This window comes from Cyprinodon tularosa, unplaced genomic scaffold, assembly GCF_016077235.1.
Source record: "Cyprinodon tularosa strain WSP-4 unplaced genomic scaffold, ASM1607723v1 ctg320, whole genome shotgun sequence".
Lineage (NCBI taxonomy): Eukaryota > Metazoa > Chordata > Actinopteri > Cyprinodontiformes > Cyprinodontidae > Cyprinodon > Cyprinodon tularosa.
Genome location: NW_024039031.1, coordinates 688,246 through 707,575, shown reverse-complemented (window position 1 = coordinate 707,575; position 19,330 = coordinate 688,246). Strand labels below are relative to the sequence as shown.

General features: G+C 39.6%; 2 protein-coding genes across 3 annotated transcripts in view; one reads left to right on the top strand and one right to left on the bottom strand.

Annotated features, from left to right (window-relative positions):
* LOC119788598 overlaps positions 1-11,708 on the top strand; it is a 29,137-nt gene extending 17,429 nt beyond the window's left edge. Inside the window, exons 10-11 of the mRNA XM_038293111.1 lie at positions 6,809-6,813; positions 11,695-11,708. The gene's annotated coding sequence lies outside the window, so the exon portion shown is untranslated. The remainder of the gene's footprint in view (positions 1-6,808; positions 6,814-11,694) is intronic.
* nadka (NAD kinase a) lies at positions 222-17,534 on the bottom strand. Of its 2 annotated transcripts, XM_038293109.1 has the most exons (12): positions 17,383-17,534; positions 16,589-16,762; positions 12,706-12,789; positions 4,088-4,217; positions 3,891-3,999; positions 3,722-3,807; positions 3,533-3,635; positions 3,285-3,427; positions 2,936-3,035; positions 2,693-2,850; positions 1,610-1,692; positions 222-1,257 (listed from the first exon to the last, which is right to left on the bottom strand). In XM_038293109.1, the coding sequence occupies exons 2-12, from the start codon at positions 16,735-16,737 to the stop codon at positions 1,110-1,112; spliced, it is 1,293 nt and encodes a 430-aa protein (XP_038149037.1). In that variant the 5' UTR covers positions 16,738-16,762; positions 17,383-17,534; the 3' UTR covers positions 222-1,109. The 2 variants fall into 2 exon arrangements, with proteins under 2 accessions (XP_038149037.1, XP_038149038.1); XM_038293110.1 differs by lacking the exons at positions 12,706-12,789; positions 16,589-16,762; positions 17,383-17,534 and adding an exon at positions 5,673-6,035.
* Positions 17,535-19,330: the final 1,796 nt, after the last annotated feature.

The following is a 19,330-nucleotide window of genomic DNA, read 5'->3' as shown; positions in this document are numbered from 1 at the left end:
TAAAGTGTTATGGCAAAAAAAAAAAAAATTAGCTTCTTGGACACATTTATCAAACTTGCAGATACAAAATTTAGAATTACAGGCTCTCGGTTACAAAAGTGAAAAAAAGCACTTTGAGGAGAACAATTCAAACTGGTGACAAAACCATCAAGTATCTTTCCTATTAAAGTCAGACAAACCATTTTGTCCTGGAATGTTTTGTTGCTTTTTTTTTTTTTTACTGTTGAATGACGAGTTTTTCAAAAACTAGACTGTGGAAAAAATTAACAAGTGACAAACTCATAGCTGTATAAAAAGTAGCAAATAGATTTATTTTCAGTAATAATAATACAATGTAAACCTGTAAATAGACATTACTTTACAAAAAAACATCGTATTAGCGTTACATTTATATACAAGGTTAAAAGGAATGATTGTTTATTTTTAGGGGTGATCTGTTGAGTAGATTTAAAAGCACAATTTGGACGGCAGGTCCTGACAGACCTGTAATAAAGTAGGCCACCTTAAAGTAGACGTGAAGGCTGCGCTGCGGCTAATTTTGTAACAATTCCTCAGCGTTCACACACAGTAGGCCTTAAAAAAAAAAAAAAAGAAACAGGTTTTAAAATGTTTGGCAGATGTTTAAAGGAGAGCTTTTAAAACCAGACATTAAGAAGATGCTTCCTATGATTCAGTTAAGGTTTTAAAACATTCATTGTGTGTTCAGTTCTGCAGACAGGAAGGACAAACAAACGAGTAAAACAACAAATCACTTTATGCTGATGATAGCAGTGTTTAAGTCTAAGGCACATTCAGCTCAGTTGGACCCTGGATTCAGCTAAAGCAAACATTTTTGATCCCATTCGGTCTTCTTTAGTTAAACATCAACTGGAGTTTGTTTTTGTTTGTTTCTTTTTTCAGTTAAGTGTAGTTTGGTCTTAGTTCTTTGTTTCAGCAGAGAAGAGTCTCCCTGGATGTGGGGAAACAACGCCAACGACAGCATTATGACACCCGTCTTCCTCTTTTGACCTTTTTGTCCTTTTGGGTTTCCTCACCAACCCTCATGTTGCTTTCGTCTTTTTGATTGAAAAAAGTCCCGGAAACACGACGTTGGGCGAACGGCGCGGGCCTCAAAATTCCTCGTCCTCCGAACTGAGGTAGTTCTGCTTCTTCCTCACGTTCCAGTGCAAACATGTGGCCAGGCTCTCGAACCAGTCGTTCACAGGGTCCCGGAAGCAGATGGAGGGAACGGGGAAGCAGGAAGTGGTGATGGTGATACTGGAAGAAGAATAAAGAACAATTAGGAGGTTTGTCCAGCTGAACCCAGAACAAGGAAACAAAGAGTTCAGGTATTTACAGTAAGAGAAACAAAGCAGTGAAGCAAAGTGAGGTAGAATCCCCCATTGAGAAACACTTTCTTTACAACCAGGAAGGTCAATATATGTGGATAAGTTACATAAAGAGAGGGATTGAATGTGACTCAGGCTATTAAAGAGCCTGATAAGTTTATGTAACAAAGCCTTGGAGTGTTGAGGCAGCTGCTCAGATTAAATGAATCGGCTAAATGGTGCAGATTTACCCCCCCCCCCCCCCTCATGCTGCTGGTCTCTGTGCTGCTGCTCTGACAAACCTGTCTCCGTGGCAGATCTCCTGTCTCTTCCTTCCGTCAAACGACACCCAGGCCGTGTTCCTGGCATCAGGGGACAGCTTTATCTGAGAAACAATAAGGAAGAAAACTTAAACCACTTCAAAGAAAGATGCAACTTACAGTTCTTATACAACAGAAGGTTGTTTAAAACCAGACCAACGACCGGCAGATAACCCTTTGTTCCTCGCTAAAATATTATCACCTTTAGTCCCGTCAACAGCCATCTGTTTCCCTGTGTTTGGAATTAAAGCATCTTAAAGCATGACGCTGCCACCACCGTGCATCACTGAGGAGTTGATACGTTCAGGGATCGTTTTCCATCACTAAATGGAATCGGCTTCGTTTTAGTGTCAGCAGACCAGAGCTGCTTCTACCACCCGACTGTTTAGCAAACTGCTAACAGGATTTTCGATGCGTTTTTTAAGCCATTCTTTCACAAAGGTCAGCTCTGGAGTTTCACTCCACTGTTTGCGATTTTAGAACCTGGGTTGTGGATCTCTAAAGCTCAGATAAATGAACCATTTGGCTTTTTTCTTTCTAAAGCTTTCTGGTCTTTGCAGGGCTGCAGTTGTGCCTTTAAACATGACAATTTCTAAAGCAGCTGGCAGCAGGTGATTTTATCAAGGGCTGGATAAAAATGCTGATTATTATTTTTTATAAATAATGTATAAATGCTTATCATCCTTTATTCACCTTAATGATGCACTAACCTGTATTTGTGCATCAGATATAAAAAGCTAAAGAAGCTGAAATATGAATAAAAGTGGGGGGGGAATCAATTGTTTTGTTGCACTGCTGTTCGGTTCCATTTCTAGCTAATGTAAAGTTTCTCTTTGTTTTCATTCCCTTTTTTTTTTTTCCTTCTTTCACAATAGAAAACTTCCTGCAGTGTAACAACAAAAGCGAAATTTGAGTTTAGGTCTTTTTTTTTTTTTCCCTGTCTTACAAAACGCAGCCCTACCCCCCTCCCCCCAGTAGAAAAAAAAAACTTCCTCTTGTCTCTTTTTTAAATTTAAAAACAATAATCTCTCCAGCTGACAGAAGGAGGCGCTGCTGAGCCGGTACCTTGAGCTCCACTCCGGCCGGCACCACGATGGGTCTGAAGGAGAGCGAGTGGGGGCAGATGGGGGTGATCATGATGGCGGGGACGTTGGGGTGGATCATGGAGGCTCCGGCTGCCACGGCATACGCCGTGCTGCCCGTCGGCGTGGAAACGATCAAACCTGTGGTCCGCAGATATAAAGAGACATGAAGCGTTGCAGAGAAAACGGATGAATGAATGGATGCAAAGAGGATGTGAGGACTCACCGTCTCCCTGCACCGTGGTGATGAGGTGTCCGTCCAAGAAGAGGTCCACGTTGGACAGATAGGAGGACGGTCCTCTGTCCACCACCACCTCATTGAGAACCTGAAACAGAGAAAGGAGGAGTCACCTCTGGAAAAATCCTCTCCATGGTCGGGGCTGACATGATGTCACCTCCCGATCTTAAACCACGACACAGTTTAAGCCTAAAATATGGGCCCAGGCTGTCTACTTAGTGAGGTCAGAGCTCGCTCACCAACCAAAGGAAGGGTTCAGTGGTGATGATGAAACTAATCAGGCCTGATTACAGCGCAGAGGGAAAATAAAGCCACCGGAGCACAGCGACTAACGTACCTGATACTGCACAGCCTTGCGGTTGCTCTCCACGTCTTTGTTGGTCAGGATGATGCCCTTCTCATCCACGCTGTCCTTCTTTTCCCAGTTCTCTTTGAGCACCCGTACCTGCAGGCGACTTCTCAGGACGATGGCAGCGTTCCCTGCCGGCATAGATAAGCATTAATGCATGATGCATGACGGGCACGCTTGACAGTCAAAGAATGCGGCGCCGCCAGCTGACGGGCAGGTCAGGGGAAGGTCAATACCTTCGATGATCTGGGTGAGCTGAGACTGATAGGTGTCGAACTTGAAAGGCGTCAGAAAGCCCAGAGAGCCCAGATGGAAGGCCATGACGGGGGGGACGCTCTCCTACGAGGGAAACAAAGCGCATCAGGAGGTCGTGTATCAACAGGAGAATTTAAAACTGTTTCAGCTGTACGTCCTGAGGTTAATACCTGGAAGAGCGAAGATGCATATAGCAAGGTTCCATCTCCTCCGAGGCAGATGATGAAGTCCACACGATTGGAAATATCATCCAGATCTGGAAAACAAAAACATCGTTTAATACTCAAATCTACAGGACCAACAGGTCCGATGATGCAGCAAAGAGAGCTGAACCGTTACCTTCTCTGAAAGTGCAAAATTTCTTAGAGATTGCGGCGAAGACTTCGTCGCCTGAAATGGCTGGATCATCCAGAACCTTCTTCTCCACGTAAACAATCAGGTTCTTTACCTTCAACAACAAACAACCGGACGTATGATGCACAGGAAAACGAGGGGTGCGCTGCATGACGAGGACTTCTGTGAGGAAGTGAGCGTACCTCAGTGAGGAAGGTGCAGAGCTCCTTGAAGGGCTGCAGCAGGCTGGCATCTCGGATCTTCTTGATAACAAGGACACTTTTTGGAGGCTTGTTCCACGTCAGTCTCTGGCTGGCGGGATCCTGAATATGCCTGAAGGGAAGAAAATAAATGTTAGGAGGCTGGAACAGATTAGGAACGATAAATCAAGCCGTTCATCACAGCCTGGGCTGATCGGCATCTCTCCAATTAGAGACATCAGATTTCTCCTCCTCTCTATCCTAAAAGACGAGGCGAGGATTTCCACATCTCTAAAATAAAACTAGGAAAGAATTTCTAATAAAATTTTGTTGATAGGAAGAAAAGAAAGAAAAATCAGGTGCAAAAGGTTCAATCTTTCAAAAAACTATTACATAAAATCGGTTGAACTAATTGCTGTCGTCTGAAAGTAGTTCAAATTCTGCCGGCGGCCTCTGGTTCCGCTGGTTGGCAGCATTAGTTACAGACGGCAGACAGTGCAGGACTCTGTATCTCTAACATAAAAGCTCATCTGTGTTTCTTATGCAACGATGACGATTTCTATCATCTGTGATTCTTCATGCTGAGCTTTAAAAAATTACATCAGAGTAAAACTGAGCGAGCTGCATGAGCTTGCAAAAAACAAGAACAGAATTATTACTGCTCTTTGAAAAGTAAACAATCTATAATCCAAAGGCCTTTAATTGGGCTTCCCCTCCCCCATTATTTGCTGTGCACTGCCTTTTAGCTGGCTGACGGTAAAATCATATTAACCTCGTTTACAACAAGGACGGTTTGATTTGGAAAATATTCAGTGCAAAAAAAGCAAAAAAGAAAAAGTTTTATTAAAGCAAATCTGTTTCTAAAGCCCGTCCTTTCTCTAATTTATTAATAATATAAAAACAGTCGTATGAAGAGGATATTTCTTTAAAGAATTGAATTTCTCAGGAGTTTAAGCTCTCGTTTGGGTTAAATGAACAAACTGGTAGAACTAACAGTTGCTGCTTTATAGAAACCTGGTCAGTCTGCTGAACATTGTTTTAATTTCGGTGTAAATGTCGGATGATCAGTGAACCGCGACTCTGGATCTGAAAACCAGAAATACAAGCAGGTCTTTGCTTATTATAATAAAGAAACTGAAACATTAAGCCAGCTGTAAAGATAAGAAGCAAACATTAACCGTCATATTTCACCATCTTCCTTTGTGCTCTAAATGTTTGTTCACTCCCAACTTAACTGGAAGAGTCATACAGATATTTACAGTTCTTCTTTCTTTCAGTAAAAAAATGTCGGACATTTCAGAGGAGATTTCCTGTAAATTTACCAACAGTTCCTCCTCAGATGCCCTCCCCCCTTCACCCAGCCACCTGGCTGTCCAACGCAAACACACCCTGCTGCTGAATACATCCACCTGCAGTCATGTCTGCAGCTTTACAGTATGACTTCTAGGAATCAGTTTCCTTTTAAATATTATAGAAAATAATTGACAGCTGCTCTCAGTCTGGGGTTGATATTAAATCGGCTCGGTTACATCGGAAACTTCGACCAGCCTCTTTTTTTTTTTTATAAAGGAGACAGAATTTCTCTCACCATTTCCAGACTTTGTTCTCGCCGTGGCTCCCCTGCGTCTCCTCGGTGACACACTGGTTAAACTTCATGTCTGTAGGTGTCTAACAAAAGGTGGGCTCAGAAGGAAATCCCGGCTCTGTCCTGATGCTTGGCTCTATCAGAACGGTGCATCCCACCCCTAGCAACTACCTCGAATGATACACATTTTGAAGCAGCAAAACAAACAGAAAGAAAACTATGAAGTCAGTCAGCGGCTGTCTGTGAGCTGTGGTCAGCCTCCCCCACTCCTACGAGGATCAGCTGAAAAACACTAAGAGCTGCTGTGGCTGTAATTGCTCCAGACGGGTCTTAACACTAAAACCTCTCTGCGTTCTGCTGCTGAGGTAAAGCTCTCTCCTCTTTAAAGGCCTCACAGCACCTTAAGCCCCGCCCACACCGCTGAGCTGACCCCGCCCACCAAAGCAGAGGACTTTCCTTGCAGGACAGGTGTGACTCACTAAACAGCACGACCTCAGCTGCAATTACCACAGGTAACATTTACTTCAACACCAAACTATTTTCAACTTAATGACATCATTCGGTGTCTTGACCAGGTAAAAAAAAGGGAAACAATGAAACCCATCGTTGTCAACAACAATGCAGTGGGTTTTATGGGAAAAAAACAAGACACGTGCCATTTTCCTAATGTCCTCTTACGGTAAGGGAAGTGAAATTTATATTTAAATGAAGCAATAAATGAGGAGGAAGATTAATTGCAAACCTGCAAAGCAAATTCCACTTCACGCATGAGAAAAATTACTATTTCCTATTCGGACACTCACTTTAAAAACGGACTTTTGCAGGAAAGAACCTTTGCACTTTCTCAGCAGAGTCTAAAGAGTTTCCTACACAGCTAAAAAACAGGGAACCTGAGGGTTTAGAGGTTTAGACGGGGAAGGTTTGTTCTTCTAGGCATCTGGCCCACAGCATGACCAGCTGCATTTCATCAGCAGTTCAAATATGTCCTAACGAGGATGATCTAGGACGACAGGTGGATGCCTTATTTGGAAGAAAGTCGCCCTTAAATCCACCGCCTCTCACAAATATTCATAACAAACTGATCTTTTCACATTTTGTCCCGTTCCAAAAACAGAGCCAAACATTCCTTCGCGTTTTAGCTGACGTGAACAAACCGACACAGAGCGGCGGCTCAAATTGAGGTGAACCACTTTTAATGTTTCGAAGCACCATGTGCTGCAATTAAAGCCGCACGTGTGGTGAACCGATCCCACAGCATGATGCTGCCAACACTATTGTTGACAGCGGGGTATTCTGGGCGTTGATTTGGAGCTGCTTGTAGATTTCTAATTGACTTTAGGTCCTCCTTCCTGAGTTTTGGAGCTGTTCAGCTCCTCCAAAGGAACCACTGGCTTCTCTGCTGCTTGTCTGATCTAATAAACGGCCAGATCTCAGAAGGCCTGCAGCGGCTTCTTTAGTTTTAAATGATGGGCTAAACTCTGCTCTCTCATTTTAAACCGAGAAAAAAAAAAATCAAGTTTCCTCTAAAAGAAATGGTTTATTACTTTTGGGTGTCAGAGTAAAGGGGCTGAACGTGGACGCTCGTCACGGATGCACAGGTTTTTATCTCTAAATCAAGTTTCCTTTCTTCTGTCTGTCATCAAAAGTACAGATACTGATGGATGTGGGTGCGAGATGTGAAATACCTCGAGTGTCTCATGTATGGATTCTGAAGGCGTGTGACTGAAAAAAGGGGCGGGGCTTCTGAAGGGTACGACATGAACTACTAATGGAATGCTACCTTTTCACTTTTTCCTGCGTCAACACGCACAAACCAGCACTTCTGGACAGGCGTGTGCACAACACAGTAGATGTATCATGAACAGCGTTCCAAATTTAGTCGCAACAAAGGAGATAAATGGAGTGTACTGATGTGAAAGGAGTCTTTGGGGACCTGTTGTGTCTTCCAGTTCAAGGCTCTTTGCATCACAGGAAGCAGATCAAAGTTCAGATCACATGTTAACAGCTGAATGGATCCATCTCAACATTTTTGCTGATCTATTGTCTGAAAATAAGCAAAAATAAGGTTTAAATATTTTTCTTTTTTTTTTTTATAAAGTCTTGCAAAATCCTTGATGTGATTGGTCAACTTTAACATGACAGCATGCAGTAATTAGCATAGCTTCAGCATGAGCAACATGCACCTGTTCCTCTCTTCTTTTAGACGGATGAATCTTCCAACCTTCCAGCTAATTAGAGTTTAACTTTTCTAGAGGCTTTTGTCTTTAGGAATAAAGGATTTTGTTTCATCTAGATGCAACATTTGTCTATGAAACTGAATTCAGATTATATTGCTTTTATAATTTAGAATTAGGGCTGTCAGGACATTAAAATTTCAGACTCAATTATTTTTTTTTTCTACCCAGGAAGATATTCAATAGTCGATGCCACATAGGTAAAGGCATAAAAATATTCTACTTTTTTCCCCCATTTTTCCACGAAAGAAAAAGGTTTCTTGTTTGTGGTTAAAATTTATTAACTAAAAACCTTTTCTTTTTACATAAAGTGGCCTTAGACGACTGATTGACTGGATTTCCTGCTACATCAACAGAATCACAGATGTACGGTGCCCCTAAAGGGACATGGAGGGAAAAAATTAACTTTTGAGAGATCCCGCAAAACTTTTGTGAGATCTTGCAAAAAATAAATTTTGCGAGATCCCTCAATACTTTTGCCAGATCTCGCAAAAGTATTGGGGATCTCGCAAAATTATTGGGGGATCTCGCAAAATTATTGGGGGATCTCGAAAAATTATTGCGGGATCTCGCAAAAGTTCTTTTTTTCCCCTCCATGTCCCTTTAGGGGCTCCATACAGATGCTAATTAAGCATCTCTGCAAATAAATGCAAAGTAAAAACTAGAATATAACAACATTTTAAGTATTTTTTTAAAGGTATTATTCTTTAAATGTATTAATCTAACAATAACAAATATATACAAACAATTTTTGTCTTTAGTATCAAATTATGTATCCAGATACAGTGTTTTAAGTTTTATTATTTTGACAATCTCATGTGAAACAACTTAATAAAGAGTCTAAAAGCTTCGATCAGAATCGACTTCATTTCTCTTCTTTCATGGTTTCCATCACGTAAATGAAAAGGTTTCTTGTTTTTGGTTAAACTTTATCAAATAAAGACCTTTTCTTTTTATATAAAGTGGCCTTAGACGAGCGATTGACTGGATTTCCTGCTACATAAACAGATCTAATAGAACTGAGGTGACCTCTTATACAACTATCACACTAATCATCTGCACTCAGAGCATCTTATCTGACTAAACTTTATAAATGCAATAAATGTGGTTCAGTTTCAGCTGTAATGAAATATGAGCATTGATAGAAAAAAGGTGGACATTGGTTTGATCTGTATGAGAAACAAAAGGCTCCCAAATAAGGAGGCTGACTCCACCAATAAGGAGCCAGAGCTGTTATCGTCTTCCTCGGCCTGCAGCACAGCCTCACCCAGCTTTGACGCTCTTCTAAGTCAAAGTCTTCACTAAAAACGCTTCACTTTTGTCTTCCAAGCCTAATCACCTTTTCCAATGAGTCGTCCCAGACTGGTCTTTCCTAATACTGCTTCCACACAGCCATTGTTTGTGACGAAGATAGCCTGGTTTTACTACTTTTAACCCGTCCAGCAGCTTTGAGGAAGCTAATCCGTCCAAACAGAGCGAGCAGGTAACAGACAGACACACTTACGTGATGGACCGCATCAGTAGGTCAACAATTAGTCCAGGGCTTAGGCCCCGAAACAAGGACAGGCCTTCAAACAAAAAGCCAACAATTAGAAGATCTGAACAAACTGGTTTGGGAGGATAATGAGTCAGGGTGATGCAAAAACAACACTGCATGTCAGAATTAGGTCGCAATTTGCATTGTGTAATAAAAACAAGTAAGATTTACAAGGTTGATGGAAGTCCACGTCTGAAATAGAGTAAAGGTAGCAAACAAAATCAGTCTCAGCTAAAGACGCACCAACAGACCGACCACTGTTCTCTGTTGTTTGGGTACAGCAGGATGACGACTGAGAGTAAAGGTCAGCAAAAAGAAACAAAACATTTTGATTAATATAAGGCACCATAGACCCATCTAATGGTTGCTTTGGTTCTGTCACTACACTCTGAGTAGATTGCAGATCTAGACTCTATAATACAGGGCAAGCAACGCTCTTTGGCGTGCAAACTGTCATTGAGTGAGACCCAAAGGTAGCTGCTTAAATATTTAGAAAAACATCTAATTACATTTCAGGGCATTTCTGCAGACTGCGACTGAGCAAGAGAGACTTTTTACTGCTAAGAAACCTGAATGTTTTACCATCATGTTGCTCTTATTTTCCTGTGGTCCTCTATTTAGTGGAGGATGATGAGTTCAGTCATGCTGGCAGCCTTTTTTAAAAAGTCCAGGCTTTAGATAAGAACATGAACTTTGCAGGGAATTCATCAAAACACACATTTAAAATAGCTATGATGCTAATAGGCTAACTGCAGCACCTTTAACAATATCACAGGTAGTTTAGAGCATCCTCATCAAATACTTAATCATCTCTAGCAACAGCAAAAATATATTTTTTCAATGCCATTTCTATATCTTACCTAAAAACAGTTCAGAATGAGCTAAAATGAGCAGCTGTAGGTCTACAATTCAAAAGCAAAACAACCTTTCAGCTGCTAGAGAAACTGTTCTAGCAAGAATTACCCAAAGGTTAGAGTGTTTGATCGCTCTCCGGCTGCATCATCAACCCGTATTATTTTGCAGATAGAGATGCAGCATGAAGATTCAAGAGCAAACACCTGAACAACTGAAACCCGGCGCATGAAATTCCTGAGATTCTTTTATTCTCCATCGCCAGTTTAGTTATGTGACAATGACCTGCTTTTTTGTTTTGGCTCTGACCTCCTTTAGACCGTGCTTCCAGCTTTAAGAGGCGACATGAGGACGATTGAAAAGTTAAAAATGCTAACGTACAGGTAGAAGTGCTGTTATCTGCAAATCAAAAGCTGCATGCACACTTTGCAACACGTTAGGATTCATAACCTCAGATTGAAAATTTTTTTTTATTTTGTCTAGTGACAGATCGCACCAAACAGTACCTATTGTACCTGTTCCATGACAGGAGCTTAAACCAGCGACAATCTGAGATATGCTGAAAATCCACCTGTTCAACTTCTTAACTAATCCTATAGGCTGAATTGACAACATCAAACTTGATGGATGTGGTTCCAGGAAAGTTTGATCTTTATTAAAATAGATACTTCATTATACAGCAGATTAGCTCCTGTCATACCAAGCTAAGTGCAGAGAACACCACGCCTGCCATTGTGCATTCAGAGAAACAACCTTAAAAAACAAACATGCCAAAGAATTATTAGCATTAATCACTTTGCAAATACATATGCATGGCCTTTAGTTGGGAAATCTATTCATTTTCTTCTTTTTTTTTCACCTTTTAAGGTTAAGCTTTACTTCACAACTTAAACAAGAGGATGTGGAGACACTTCAGTGGAGGAATCATGAGGTTAGCAGCTTCTAGAAAATGGGTTTATTTAGCAGAAATAAAGCACCGAATTGTGTGACTGATGAATTTCACTGCTCTTAAACTAAATATCCAGAAATAGACTTACATAAATGTCACTTTTTGGGATCAAATTAAAGTGGCTCAATTCTTGGAAAAGAAGGAAAACAATCGTCTCTTTATTTGTGCTTTTCTTACATATCTCTTTCTGGTGGTTTATTAACAGATCGCTGCCCTGAGAGTTCCTGCTGTGAACCCAGAAATGAAAACAAGTTAAATGAATCCGTCCTTTTACAACATTAAAAAGTAATTGTTTAAATTAAAGTAAGAAGTTTAAATGCGAACTTAGAACTACTGCTGATTGTTTTTATTAATGTGAGACAGGATTTATTCAGGCGTCTGCTTTGTACTCAAGATAAAATGTTTTGTTGTAATTAGGATGTCTTTCTAAAGGAAAACAAATAGGTACAGAAGAGGAATGCATAGCTAAGTAATTAGCACATATTAATACCTTGAAGCGCAGTGTCAGGCCTAATATTTTAAAAATAGATGAAAAAAAAGACACTTTAAAAAAAACAGAAGATGAAAAACTTCCTTATTGTAAAAACAAAAGTTGATCTCATAACATTTATTGGTGAGCCTTTCATTGGAATAAGGTCCTTTTTCCAGGATTTTATGACTAAAAAGCTCATCACTTCATCCGCTGTCAACTCATCTTTTGACACCACTGCAATCCTGCATAACATCAGCTCAAAAATTAACCATATTACTCCCACATTAACTAATTAATATGAAATATTTTTCATTGTAGAGCAAAAAGAAATGTATGTGAAACATTGTGTAGTATCTGAAATATTAATATATCTTTACCTCCTTAGAAACAAATATATCTACGTTTAAAAAAAGTGTACAAGCCTTTTGAAGAAGTTAAGGTAGAAATACTTTTGCTTTGAAGAAAAATGACTAAGAATGAGCACCATGATGCATGTAGTAACCTACACAGCTGCCAAATGTGTAAATCTGGGAGTATCCGGCTGCAGGGAGCATTCTCAGACTCCTATAAATAAACTAATAATTTGCTTTGGTTCTGCTTACACCCAAACCGAATCATAAACCACACCAATAAGCCATTAAATATTATCACTATGCATTGCTGTAAACCGAAGAGGAAGTTGTGCAGAAACTGCGAGGTCTTAGAGGTGTTGATTGTTAATCTGCTGCTAGCTAACACATGCTTTCCAGGGAGGAATACCTTTAAAATAATATGGTGTGAAATGGTGAAACTAAAGCTGTATCAGAGTTTGTCATTTCATGAGTGATTAAGAGTCATTTTTACTCCCAGCCAGTTATTCATGTTTAGATGGAAGCTTTATGGAATCAGACGCCATGTTGTTAGCTGCTTGCATCACAGTGATTATACAATATTTAGCTAGGTTATAAGGAAGAGGAAACACAAAAATGAAAAAAAGTTTTTTTTCAACTTACATCACAGCATGAGGGTTCTGGAGCATGCATGCCTTCGGCCCAAATGTGGTGACCGGGCTTGGTCCATGAAGAGACTGAGTCCTCCTGGGAAGAGAAACAAAGATGCACGTTTTAAAAAAAACAAGGAAAATAGAGGCAACTATAAAGAATATAAAAAAATAAAAGAGGACATTTTATGCTTTTTAAAAAAATCAAGGCTAAGTTATAGATATTACTATTTTAATTATATCCATGGAGTCTGGAACAAACGCATCAAACATGAATGAAAAAGGAAACAGAAACATTTTATGACATAATTCTACTTTTCTTTTTAAAATTGCATGATGCTCATCTAGTTTTTCCACATTTCCAAACCATTATCAGCTGACATACTGAGATCCCTGCCTTTTTTTCTGTAAGAATAAACCCTAAGGTTATATCTGCGTGGTGAGCAGCAGATATAAACTTTCCTGAGTCAAATGTGCATTAATGCATTGATCACAACCTTAAAAAAAAAACACCTTTATCTGTCTAGCTGCAGCACATAAGTCAATATTTAACGAGCAAAAACACACCTGTCTTTTCTTTAATCTGAAGTTTATAACAAAGTGTTTTTTAAGTGGAAACAAATGATCTTAAAAAGCTGTTTGTTTGGCTCTGCTTAACAGTCTAATTGTATCAGGGGGTCAGGCAGCCTTCATGCCGCATCACTCAACAAAGCCAACAAATCCTCTTAGTCTGATTCACAGACTTCAGCAGCAGGTATTTACTAATCTGCTTTATTGAGATTACTGGAATAAATTAATGTTTAATACAAATATGAAGCTTTTAAAGGCAGTTGTTATAAAGCGGGATGCATTGAAGGACACTTTAAAGCAGTGCGGGTGTGAAGCCACTGCCAGCTTGTTTCCAAACGACTGTCATTGAGAAAAAAAGGGGAATAAACATTACATCACATTTAGCAAAAAAAAAAAAGAAATAAAAGGCTTATCTGAGAAAATGAAAGGGGATATTTGACCCTGAAAGCTGTTAAAATTATGTTTTACGACATACTTGGGTCAGTGGAGGCTGGTGAAAAATATTTTTGGTGGGGCTGATATAGCCTAGTGTATGTCTCCAACTAATCCGGAATAAGAATTCAAATAAACAATTGGACAATACATACAATTTAACAGTAATGATTTAATTTACTATATAATAACAGTAACAGTGATGATTTGGGTCACTGTGACGGGGTTCTTTGGCCTCCAAGAATCCAGTCTCAGTCGGGTTACCGGTGTTGGTGATTTATTGAGCTCAAAAACTCAAAACAGGGTGCAAAAGAAACTAAACATACAAGATACTCTGGGCCTCAGCCTCCCTCCAGTTACCAGCAATGTAACAAAGAAACAGAAAACAAAAATTGCCGCTTTTCTTCCCACAGCCCTCATTAAATAGTTTAAGCCCCTCACATCAGGTTCTCTTATTTCTGATTTCTTCTCATTAATCAGTTTTGTCCATATATTACCTCCACAAACAATTGATGTACAAAAACAAATAATTTTTACAACTTAATTCTTTTACACAGATTCATTGACTTATGCAATTACACCAAACTGGGTTTGAACCCAGCAAAGACACAGCCAGACTGAAGATGACAAGTCCCCGTAGCATAAACACGTACACCCCCCCCCCCCCCACGCACACACACACACACACGGCTAACCCCACTGAAATATTAAGTGTGCACCCTCAATATGCCAGCAGGTAACCAGGAACAGCTTGTGTGTTTTAAGTTAATAGAGCTACTGATCTCAGCGCGAGTGTATTGGTCCTCACAAACACAGTATAACAGGAATGTGTGTGTGGCGCGCAAAGTTAGAGAGGTTGTTTTAAGCGACGAGGTGGATTCGTCACAGTCACAATAACCATGACATGAAATGTTCATATCATACAACAGGGATGTTCTTCTGGCAAACGGGTAGATAAATAAGGATCTCACCGAATTTGGTGGAAGCTGCATCTCGGTCGTTACATTCGCCATCTTCCCTCTAATTGTCTGCACCTGCGCTTGGGTGCAGAAGCCTGTTAAAGCGCAGTATTTTCAGCGCCCCAATACCATAAAGTTCCGAGACGCTGATTGGCCATTAAATTCACCTAGCAATAGTACATGATTGACAGATTCTCTGCAAATGTGGGTCAGTCTGATCAACGCCCCCAGAACAGAGACGGTAGGAGTCTGTCTGTGGAAATCCACAAATTAATGACAGTAGATAGGGAAATGTAGTTTATATAATTTGTTTTGCTTATAGGTACACAGTCTAGAGAGTAAAACTGACATTTGTGAGTTAATTTCTAAAAATATATTTTACGTTTCTCTCTTCTTATCAGGGAGGGCGGTGCCCCAGCGCCCCCTATGGGCCGGCCGCCACTGACTTGGGTAGATTCAAAAAATTAAAACATGATGCCTTAATGGGAGTCTGTTTCAACATCTTGGAGATGTGAATTTCTATTAAGTGACTTCCTCTTGTGAGTTAGCTCATCGCTGGGTCAGAAGCTAACAACTAACCACATCAACGAGGGAACAAACGCATCCAGCCTGAAACGCTTCGTCCTTCATGAAGCCGTTTTTAGAGAAGGTTCTGTTGCCACACAGGATCTGAGTTTTTGCAACAAAAACTGAAGCAACTTCTTCTTCAGAAACATCCCACTAAAACCAGAAGCTCTAACTGAGTTGTTGGTGCTGCAGCTTGGTGACCAGAGAGGATCTCTACAGTGCTCAGCAGGGCTGACATGAGGCCTGTTTGTGATGAAAGCTCTCCCTCTGCTGGCCATCTGCTCTCATGTTTCCCTGTCTTCCCTCCTCCTCCTCCTCCTCACATGAACTTGTTGACATCTAATTACAGAGGCAGATAGGGAGGGGAACAGGACGACTTGCTCAGGCTTCCCTCCTGGCCTCCTCTTCCTGCTGCTCAACGGTGATTTTTTTTGTTTTTCCCTCTGTGTTTCTTTCCTCATTTCTCTGCTTTTAATGTCTGTTGCCATGATTACAGCAAAGCTATCAGATCCTACAGCCGTTTTCATCTTTTTCTCCCTTTAAAGTGAAGTGCACCAATTAATCAGTTTTACTTATTTATTAAAGTGTGTTATCATTTATCTATTGATTAAATGCATCAATCATAATATATATATATATATAAAAAATAAAAAAAAAGATTACCCCAAAGCCCAAAACCTTAAGCGACGTCTAAACAGAAAAACATTTCTAGGACTGAAAGTTAAAAAAAACTCATTTATATTTAGACAGATTTTAGAAGCATTTTAATTTCCAGGGTTCCCTAAACTTTGACAACTGATGGAAAAGATGAACCAAATCGGATCACATAATAAATTGTATAGTTTTATCTGACTGGTTTACATTCATTTTCGTCACTTATTACTACAAATATAAACATGTTCGTTCTTCCTGAATTCTGAATTCGAAACAACTTGACTTTAAGTCTGTAGGGAGAGTCATTAATATTTGTTTTTAGATTTCATGATGGCATTTTTGTTGTTTTACCAATAATTAATAATAATAATAGAACTTTATTGATCTCTCACTGAAGAAATTTACCTCTGGATTTAAGCCATCCCTTTGGGGAGCAGTAGGTTGCCATTATGTGGCCACCGGGGAGCAGTGTGGGGTTAAGGGTCTTGCTCAGGGACCCAAAGTGCAGGCTGTGGAGTGTGGAACCGTGTACTTGCAACCTTATCAGAGCACAAGCGCTCCTCTAACCACTAGGCCAACACTTCCCAAACTAATTCTTAGTTTGGAGGGCTACAAAGGTTGACAACTGTTTAACTGAAATGTTTTTTCCCTCCATAAAAACACAGAGGGACAGTGTAAAACCTGAGGGGCACCTATGACGCCCTGATCACTGACCTGTGCTCAGAGTAGGTGGTGGCTGAGGAAGTGCTCAGGCTGCGGGTCTTGAAGCGCTGAGCGGAGCGGCGGCTTGGGATTGATGCTCCTTCACAGGTGGAGCAGCAGAAGGTGGGGGTCTCCATTCGCACTTCTGATCCACCATCCATCTCTGAGAACCTGGCTACAAATAAACTGAAAAGCCAACACTGATGAGCTTTATGCACGAATGGTAACAAAACGAGGATGTTCTGTGAAATCTGACTGTTTATAAGAGAGGAACCAAATGATGTGCTGCTGCAGGTGGGGAAACATCAGATTGCACAAGTTTAAGTTAGAAAATAATTAAATGAATGAATGATTACAACCTCAAAATGACTGGATGGATTGTAGCTGGTAATTTAACACAATTATCACAATTTAACATTCTTGTTTTTGTCTTTGACAAAATGCACAAGCAACTAGAAGTTTCAGGTGAAAAGCTTAACCTGCTCTGCAACTTGGCTTTATGTAATGTTCAGTATTTCTCCATGCTGCTGTCAGTTAGCAGGCCAAATTTTCCAAATTATGTAAGCTTTAGCAGAAGCTAACAGCTTAGAAGTATTGCATATAGCTCACTACACCTTTTTAGCAAACTACGAGTTAAAGAAAAACAAACAATAAATAACCAGCGTTTGGAGCAAATGGAGTTTTAGTATCGGAGGACACCAGATGGCAGAATGTTCCAGGTGTAGCAGCTAAACTTGTTAGTTAGCAAAGCTAAGAACTCCGGTTACTCATTAAAAACACAGCGTGTTTGTTATATCTAACTTTACCTTAGAGTAGAAAACCTTACAGCGGGGTGACTCGATTCAAGCTCCAAAGACTGCGAGAGGATTAGTGTCTCAGGTAAAGCGTCTCACCATCTTCGTTAACTAGAGAGCTGTCAACAATCAGCTCACCGCTTCCTGATACCCACTGACCAATCAGGAACCCCCATGCCGGTGACGTCAAATAGCAAGTTCGTCGCCTTGCCCAAATTAAAAAAAGGAAACATTAATTTGATTTGAATGTTTAAAAAAAGATATAAAAAATTAATTTACAACGAGGTGCAATCCCCATTTAACAAGTAAATTTATGTTATTAATTAAATAATACGTGAATAAAAAATAGGAATGTAAAAGATAATAGAGGAAAAATATTACCAAAGAAATTGGAAAGAATTATAGTTGTAGAAACATTAGATTGATTGTTTCATATATATATATATATATATATATATATATATATATATATATATATATATATATATATATATATATATATATATATATATATATATATATATCATGGGCGTAGGTTTGCATAGGGACCATAGGGACATGTCCCTACCAAAATTTTGAACCGACCTAATTGTCCCTACCAATAATTTGATGTGAGCAACATGTTTATAATTTACAGCAGTAGTTATAGCAGCAGTGGCTTCTTTTCCTCTCGCAGCTCCTCTGCCTGGTCTCTCCTGTCCCTTTCACGTAGCAGCGCATGGAACTGTGCTGCGCTGTTTAACTCCACTCTCATTGGTTGTTCTGCCTTAAGTTCCGCCTTCTCTCTTTCTGATTGGCTGTTTTCTAGTGCGCGTGTGCTTGGAGCGCAACATTGAAAATTTATTCACACTAGAATGCAGCGGTTACTACAATTAATATTAGGCTACAAAACTAGTCCCAATAAAAAAAAAGGAATATCTTGTACACTAAAAAACAAAAACCTTTTTTTTTCTTTTATAAAACGAAATATTCTGAGTCAGCCAGGAGTTCTGAAGACTGCTGGAAAAATGGGCAAATAAAGGCTGTAAGCCATCAACATTTCTGATTCTTAGCCACAGCCAACTAAAAAAGAAAATGTGAGGGTTTCCTTTTTACCGATATTTAGTTGATATTACTGTTTTCATTTTTTTTTTTTTTTTTGATTTTTACAATTTTGATATAATAACTGATCTAAGTGGGTTGCTCTGTGGGGAAAGGCACATTTTACATTTATATTACTGTATGTTTTAAAGTCTCTATACTCCAGTTAATGATGAATCACTTACTAAATTAGTTGACGATTATTGAAATAATCAATTAATATGATTCATTTTTTTCAGCCCCAGATGAAATACATGAAATGGGCTACACAGAGTAACTACAGCCCAGATGTTCAACTTTTATAGTGAAGTTAATATTTTAATGAATGTATTATTTTGCTTGATACAGAGAGAGAATAGATACAAATATTAGAGTGGGGTTTAACTCTGCACTATTCTATGTCTTCAAAAGAAAATACTGTATTTACCTTCTCTCTTAGTCGTTCAAATGAAACCGTTTTCAAAGTGGAAAACAGTCCTAATTCCACATTCATCAGAGCCGGTGATACTTCAAACAATGATAAACAGCATCTAATGAGTGTAGAGCTTATAACATTTTTATGAATGGAGCAAAATGTTGCTTCTCTCTTTTAACAATGAATTCCTCTTATCAGTATGGATGCTCACATCGAGCATAAAAAAGGACATATGGCATAGCACCAATGACACCAGACCAATAGTGTCCCTACCAAAGTTCAAATCAAACCTACGCCCTTGATATATATATATATATATGTGTGTGTGTGTGTGTGTGTGTGTGTGTGTGTGTGTGTGTGTGTGTGTGTGTGTGTGTGTGTGTGTGTGTGTAAAAAAAAAAAGTGGAAATCCACAAAGGCCACAGATGCACCATGGGCTAATTTTACGCAGGTATAAGAAAAAAA

Bases quoted from the DNA above. Each gene is read 5' to 3' on its own strand.
- nadka (XM_038293109.1), bottom strand. From the start codon at position 16,737: ATGGATGGTGGATCAGAAGTGCGAATGGAGACCCCCACCTTCTGCTGC. The intron at 3,636-3,721 runs GTATTAACCTCA...TTTCCCTCGTAG, and splicing joins ATGCATCTTCGCTCTTCCAG to GAGAGCGTCCCCCCCGTCAT. The intron at 2,851-2,935 runs GTGAGTCCTCAC...TGCGGACCACAG, and splicing joins CACCACGGTGCAGGGAGACG to GTTTGATCGTTTCCACGCCG.